Source organism: Caretta caretta, chromosome 10, assembly GCF_965140235.1.
Source record: "Caretta caretta isolate rCarCar2 chromosome 10, rCarCar1.hap1, whole genome shotgun sequence".
Classification (NCBI taxonomy): Eukaryota; Metazoa; Chordata; order Testudines; family Cheloniidae; genus Caretta; species Caretta caretta.
The window spans coordinates 23,337,271-23,345,220 of record NC_134215.1 but is presented as its reverse complement, the minus strand read 5'-3'; the positions used below and the strand labels follow the sequence as shown (position 1 = coordinate 23,345,220).

The window sequence follows — 7,950 nt, the reverse complement described above, 5'->3', positions numbered from 1 at the left end:
AATGTGTATTTCAAAAAGAAAATGGGCTTTTCTTATATAAAAATCAAAATATTTAAATCCATTTGATTTAAAATATCAAAAGTGGTTTAGCAGTAAGATTTCAGACAGTGATGTCTAAAGATGCCAGCTGCATCCTGTTATTAACTACCAAAAGGTACGGGTTAGATCCGTCACCCTGTCGAGGGCACATGGAAAGATGTCTGAAGGAAGGAAGGGGGATGTGCAATTGGTAGTGGGACACTACAGAGAAGATTGTTTCTCTTTTACAGTGGTGTGCTAATTGTGTTTCATAATGGGAATCAGGTGGGAGAGCACAAGGAATGGCTATTTTTCACCATCTCAAAAGTCCTACTTTTTGGGGGTGTTCTCTTTAGTAAGATGGGTTAGACATGAATCTGTCCAAACCAGAACAAATGGCTGAATTAGATTCCTAGAGAACAACAAAGATGGTACTTCCATACAACCTTAAGGCTTAGTGTGCTGACAGAGCAGCCAGATTTTACTGATCTGGGGCGGGGGAGAGACAATGTGATTGTTTTAATTATATTCAAATTATGAAAATGAAATTCTGTATCTGAAGAGGAGGGCAAAACAAGAGGTTTATTTTTTTAAAATAAAAGTTACTCTAACGTTCTCTCTCTCTTGTCAGAGTTATCCTGATGTGATATTAATATAATGACAAGTAACTGTAAAAATTAAACTTTCTTCAGGTTCTGTAGCCTGAAAAGCTTTTCTTCTTACAATCTGTGTTGTAAGTCCTGGCTTTTGTGGACACTGTTGCTGGTTTGCCATACTGTTGCTTCTAGGTTGTCAAACCGGGTTTTTTTCAGAGCTTGAAACAGCTTTTTCATCTTCAGGGTTGATAGTTGCAATTAAGAGAAAATTCAAACTGCAAGTAAAAAGAGATACATTACTAGACAGTGTTCTCTGGACTCTCAGAGGATAAAAAGGTAATTAGCGAACCAAACTATACAAAATAAATACAATCAGATGTCCCACCAATAAAAGGGATCAGTGGAAATAAAAGTTTCATTGGGTTGTTCCAAAGCAGGCCAGGAAGTTTTACTTACACTATGAATATGTGACTTTGGACATTTAAAATAAAATCAGGCCCAGATATGCTCCACCCTAAGCTATATTTAGAAGAAGGAAGTATTTTTTTCTTTTTAACTAAAGTTTGGCAACACAGACAAGCTCCTGTGCTGAAATCTCTACTCAGGAAAAACTAGCATTCAAGTCAGTGCAAGTCTTGTTTGAATGAGAACTGTTGGCAATGGCCCAAATGTTGATAGGTTCCCAACAGTACTGAACTCTTAAGGAATTATATAGGTTAATACTACTAGCTGATTTCACAAACTTGGTGATCGGCCTATTGTAAACATGGTTTGCGTACTTTAACTGAATATTCAGTGTCAGACACTTTTTTTAAATTTAAACAAATATCTGTCTCTGTATTTAAAAGAAGTGAATTCCTCTATGTATGTCTTAAATATGCTATTAGAGGTGGCAGATATCAAATAAAACTCAATACTCCTGAGATTTAGTGGGCTTAGAGTAAAATCCAGATTCAGATTTTGCAGCTGGGTACTGTCTATACACTGGGCAGCCCAAACCCTGCATTCACCTACTGATTTATCACTATCTCCTCTGAGAAGTATGTAATACTCATGCACACACCTAGAAGTATGCATGCACATACATGTATACTGAGCATTCTTTTGATAAGGCTTTATTTATGTGGCCTCATCCACAAATATCTGATGGTCTTCCCCCGTGGTCATGTGTAAAAAAATATTATACACTTGTAGTTCTTCTAGCTTGTTAAAAATGTAATTGTACGTTTGTAGTCACCAAATCAATTGATCTTTTGTGGTGGCAATGAATTTACAAATGCCAGGGAATAACTTGTCATTTCATTTCATGTACCAAGAGAGCTTCCATTTTCTCATTTCCAAGCCTCAACAGTGCATACAGCAGACAAATTAGCAGCGTAAATCTAAGTGCTTCAATTCTAGCAACTGCATAATCCCCTCATCTGCATAGTCCTATCAGTTACTTACAGTAAATGCTTTTCTTTGCAGTAAATAAGTCGTAAATGGATCATTACACCTTAAATTATTATTTGGACAAGTGTGGTAGTAATTAGCATGGCAGTGATTTGTATGTCTGTTTCCTTTAATATTCTCAATAAGTGAAAGTGATGTAAGGACTTCTTTTCTTCCAAATAAAGGACTGTACACTACATGTAAATAAAATGTTAATTATTGGGGTCAGTTTCAAAGATTCATTTTTCTCAGACGATAATTATAGCCTCAAATGTTTCCATATTAGAAGCCATTCTTTATTGCACTTAGGCGCCGTATAATGCAGAACAAGGAACCACGTCAGCAGTTGTAGTGGGTTTTTAATTATTTATCTATCTACTGTAGTCAATAAACAGCACATACAGTTCAAGAAGGGTGCTGTTATCTATAATATCTGGAAACAAAGAGCCAAAAAAATGATATGTGCAGGAGTCAGTTGAGGTGTGTTGTAATAATTCAGAAATGCATGGGATTAGGTGTTTTCTACATAAAGTTCAATGTGCAGCTATTTATTATCCCTAAATTACAAGATGCAAGATGTATCAAAATCTTGCCATTCTGCCTACACAGATTGCTTTTCATTTAGCTACTAGTATTGCACACTTGTGTTTACAATGGCTGAGGATCAGCACTAGAGCTACAATATATTGAGGCAGAGGACAGATGATTCCATACAATGTAAATGGGAATAACAGCGGTTGTCTCTTGCCATTGGGAAATGATTGCTATAATTTAGCTGCTTAGAAGAAACAGAACAAGAAGGTAGCCAGAATATAGATGGAGTAGTGGAATGCGCTACTCTATATGCTGTTGGGCACCATCACTTAAATCAGGTGATGGGCCTGATTCTAATTTTCACACCATTTTCATTTTGGCAGGGACTCTGGTGTAAACAGTTACAAACCTCCAGAATCACGCCTTTGAAAGTTTTCTACCTCTGCGTTCTAAATAGAGAGCAGCAGAGAGATGGATTTGAGATAACTGATGGTCAGATTAAAATAGTGGTTTTGATAATCTTGGAATTCTAAGGAATGCAGATCTCATTAAAAAGAGTGGAAGGAAGGGAAACTTTTTTGTTTTTTGAATCACAAAATATATATTTTTGATTACATGAACCCAGATAAATTATTCAGAAGGAAAACAAAGGAACAAAGCAAAAAGATCATCAAAGAATTAGAAAACATGGGGAAAATAAGTTTATAATATTGTAAAAATGTTTTCACTAAGCAAATTCGGAGGAAATAAATAGCCAGCAGGGAATAAGAAACAGAGGTGGTGTCTGCTCTCGTGGTTAAAAACAAAGGCTGAAATATAAACTGGGGGGACAAAACTGACTGGAGATAAGCAGAAAACTGTGGAATGGTGTTTTTATGATTACTTACAGCCACGTTACTAGATAACATTTGTATGTTAAGCCTGGCATCCCAGGCAGAGTGTTTGGGAGGAACAGAAATTAAACTTACCACATTGAGAAGGAATTTCCAAGGGGACAAAATTTCTGCTGCACAAGTGGACAAAGGCAGCTGCCAAGTTGCAGGCAGCTTTCAACTCACTGGAGTCACAAGCATCATGCACGCACATGCTGTAGAATGGTTCAGGGTCCACCTTCAAACATGAACAGAGTTATACGTAACGTTTCGGTTACATGAAGCAAAGTGCACAACTCTTCTAACAGATTGATAATAATTTGGAAATGTGAATAAACCTTCTTTTAGCTTGTCTTGAGTTGTCAACCTCAGCTGCAAATGAGAATTAACATAGGTGAAATTAAGGTATTTAGACCTATCAAGAGTCTATAAATAACTCTGCAGCAAATCAGGCAAATTAACTGTGAAAGAATGAAATCAAGAACTTCAGAGGAATTGACTTTTTTCATTCCACATGTCCGTTTTCTGAAATCAGTATTAACATATCTTGTATTATGACTGATTCTAGGGCTTTACTGTATTCCATATTCTAGACCAGTATGATAAACTACAATGTCAAGACAAGATAGCATTCCATCGATCAGAGAAACGTATTTATGTGGTGGAGAGACTGTGACATTTGGTTAGTCCTTCTGTGATGCTGTTCTGATCACTACAGAGGTTGAGTTTTCAACTAAACGCCTGATAGTTAAAAGTAAGGATGCTGGAATGTTCACCTTCCTGCAATCTTTCATAATTCATTTATGCAGCTTTGAAGAGTGGTGATAGGAGGTTCAAACCTTCCTTCACTGATTCTTACTAATACTTACAACTTTGAAGCAGTTCCTAAGAAGAGAGTGAGGTTCTCGAAAAAACACTTTACAAACTTTTTGCTTAGCTGTGATGGAACACGGTTTCACCTTCTTCTGTACGTAGTTGCAGTGACTGCTCACCTGAGAAAACAAGACTAGTCAATAAATAAACACTGTTTTTTAAAGTACTAATGCACTGTAAACCCCTTCATTTACATTGGGCAATATCACTGCAAGCAATAAAGATGAGGGCTTGTTAGACTTTTTCTTTTACACTGCTCTGAATACTTGTTTATTGTTTCATTAATATTAGGATGTGGCATGCACTCTTTATAGTTGAAACAACGACTGTATCGTCTTATAAATATTACAGGTTACAAACATTGTTTCCTTTTCCTATCAATTTTTGTGATTCATTAAAGATTTTTTTGTATAACTTCTGAAACAAGTTGTTGGCTAGCTGTCTTTTTTAATCTGTCATTTATAATGTTATTAAAAGTAGTGTTTTTACTCGGTCCTTTTATAGTGAGAAAACAGTTACTCAGATTCTTTCTAACTATTGCACTTATTAACAAGAATATTTATGAAGTTTTAAGAGAAAATAATCACAAGTGGAAGGTAGTAGCAATGACAAACATTTCTGCACAATGAGATGTGGGTGGATTATCGTGATGCAGGTCCAATCACAAAAGTGGTGATATGCAACATCAACAAAATTAGAAATGAGCAGGATTCACTGCAGCTTATGTCATGATTTGTTTGGCATGAACATTGCAAATGCACATTTGTGCATCAGATCAGTATGCCATGAGGTCAACTCTACATTCAGGCAGAACACAAATGTAAGCTCAGGTTCTACTGTCTCCTTAAGGAGAGAATTTTAATGTGACAGTTTAGCCTCCCAAACAATTCTTTTTCTATGCAGGCATTCAATCGCATGGCTCCTGGCTTACAAAGTCTCCTGTCGCCCCACATTCTGCTCCTTTGCCCCCTGCAGTTCAGGGCTCTCCTGGGAACCACAGCAGGGATAGGAGTTAGAATGCCGGCAGCTCCTCCGGCTCAGCTCTACAGCTCCCAGCCCTGCACCCACCCACCCCAGCCGTGTCCTCTGGCGGGGCTGCTGAACTGAGCACAGAGAGATGCAGCTGCGTGGAAGGGCTGGGGTAGTTCAGGGCTCTCCTGGGAACTGCAGCGGGGGGCCACCGAGCAGCCCCACGCTGGCAGCTCCTCCAGCACAGCTGTACTGCCCCCAGCCCTGTTCTCTGGCAGGGCTGCTTTACAGACGGAGGAGACCCTGAGTGAAAGGGCTGGGGCGGTACAGCTGCCCCAGAGGAGCTGCTGCGTGGGGCCGCCTGGTGGCCCCACGTTCTGCTCCTCCTGTGTCTTTCTGGTACGCTGTACCAGCTATAAAGATCTTGCTGGTATGGCAGACTGTACCGTACCGCCCTACTTGCACTGTTGAAGAGATGTAAGCTCCATTTTATCAGTACCACTAAATACATTGTCCGGCAGGTTATTCCCACTGTATTGTCTCATCCTACCCCTTTAAAAAAGTTTGTAGTCATTAGAATGAATTCCTGACTTGGCATATTTGTATTCCTGGCCCTTCCTTTAATGATGTATGACAATGGTACATTATCAGCAAGTCAATCTTTTTATTACTTTTTCTGAATGGGATAGGAGTCAAACTGACTGCAAGCAGCTCACAGAGTTCAGCTAAAGTCATCTATAGATTCTTCCTGGCGGTATTCAGCACTCCAAAGATGCTGTGTGGCATACAAATAAAATGTAGCAATCAATAGTATAAGCAGAGTCATTATGACATCAACCACTTTAAAAGGTCATGCATGCCTCCCTAGCTTGTTTACGGTATTACAAGAAGTTTCGTATATATTGTGTTAAATTGATTATTTTTACTAACTCAAGTTGCCCAGGTGCTTTTGCATTTGGTGCTAATATGTATTCTTAAATACAGACGCTCCCCAGGTTACACAAGACCCGACTTACGCAAATCCGCACTTACGGAAAAAGTTATGTAAGCTAGAAATAGGCGGGGTTTTTTTGTTTTTTTGCGTAATGGTTGGGTATACATTTCCGACACATGCAAAATTTGAGTTACAGAAGGCATTCTGGAACGGAACAATTGCATAAGTCAGGGAGTGCCTCTAAATGGAAGGAAATTAATAATAAATAAGTAGTTTACATTAACAATGCACCTCTGTCCATCCCACCATGATACTGGCCATATCACCCATATAATCATCCATCTGATTCTCCAATAGCAGAGCAGAAGTAAGATATCTTGAACCCTTCTGCTATTTGAGGCAGAGTTCAGAAGCCCTGAATTGGAGGTAGATGGTTGCAGTGGTTCTGGCTGTGGAAGTAGATCATAGTCTTGCAAAGGAAGAGCCACAAAGTCTCAGTGGCATCATCTGCTTTGGGTATTTTTTTGAGTAAGCTCTTTAGTAACTGATGTGGAAAGGCCACAGAGGAGTTAATACCAACCAGAGTTGGTGTTCTCAAAGGCAAACATCTTGGCCAGGCATTGTAAGCTTCATTTTCCTTTTTCTGCATTAGTTCTGTAGTACAGCTTATGAGCTCTGCTCATTTTTCCTGGAGCGCCTGCTATCAAATATATATTAGCTAGTCACACCCTTGACTAGCTATATGCCTCGTTTAACTGCACACCTGGGTCCATATTAGAATTGTGTGCATGTGGTTGTAGTGGCTGAAAACACATTCAGTGAAATTGTGTGTGCAAACAACCAATGTGATATTTACCTGGCCATAACATGCATTTATTTGCTTAAACTTTCCAAGAAAATTCACCTTCAGGCAGAAACCAAGCATGGAAACTTTCAGCCCAGGGGAAAGATTCCAAAATTTCCATGCATGGTTTCTGCCTGAAGGTGAATTTTCTTGGAAAGTTTAAGCACATAAATGCAGTTTTCCCCCAAATAAATGTAGGGTGAATATTTTGGTCCACATTTCCAGTATTCTGTGGCTAACGCATGTGTTCCTGTACCTTCTATCTGTATGATTTTAACCCTTTCAGTAAAACAGAAGTTCTCTGTCACGTGTATGTTACGTGGCCCTTTGTGTTCCAAGTGCCACATGTGACCTCAAAAGACAGATATCTTGCAACAGTGCTTTCTGATAGCAGTGAGATAGCAAGCATACCTGCCAGCTCTGTGTAAATTCCTGCACGCTACCAGTGTAGGAGTGATTGGGAAGCATCCATTCATTTCCAGCTTCATTATCATTGGTACCAAAAAGACCAGCTGATACACCTGGAACCAAATGAAAACAGAGGAAGATAAAAACAGAGCCACAGGAGAATTCTGGTTTTAAAAGCCACCTCTGGCCTTTTGCTATCCTGCCTAATGGAGCTCAGGTGTAAGGCAGAGGTGATGTGTTTGGGTGCCAGAAGGATGGTATCCCTTGGCAGAGTAACAGGTTGAAGGAGCTATATTGTCCTCCCATGTGTTAGCTTTTCACTCTGCCCTCCTGCCGGAGAAAGGAGCTGCCATGACAGAAGACGTATGTCTATAAAGATACAGGGTGGTGCGCTGTAAAGTTTGGGGTGGTGCATTACATATGAGTGGTGAAGCCGTGAGTGGGGTATGTTAATCATACCAAAAGAATGAA

General features: G+C 39.3%; 1 protein-coding gene across 2 annotated transcripts in view; it reads right to left on the bottom strand.

Annotated features, from left to right (window-relative positions):
• Window positions 1-579: 579 nt before the first annotated feature.
• LOC125643552 (uncharacterized) overlaps window positions 580-7,950 on the bottom strand; it is a 151,787-nt gene continuing 144,416 nt past the window's right edge. For both annotated transcript variants that reach the window (XM_075132769.1, XM_048866354.2), the window contains 4 exons: window positions 7,483-7,592; window positions 4,321-4,443; window positions 3,548-3,689; window positions 580-889 (listed from right to left, as the gene is read on the bottom strand). In XM_075132769.1, the coding sequence (XP_074988870.1) occupies window positions 885-889; window positions 3,548-3,689; window positions 4,321-4,443; window positions 7,483-7,592 (380 nt within the window). In that variant the 3' untranslated portion in view covers window positions 580-884. The remainder of the gene's footprint in view (window positions 890-3,547; window positions 3,690-4,320; window positions 4,444-7,482; window positions 7,593-7,950) is intronic.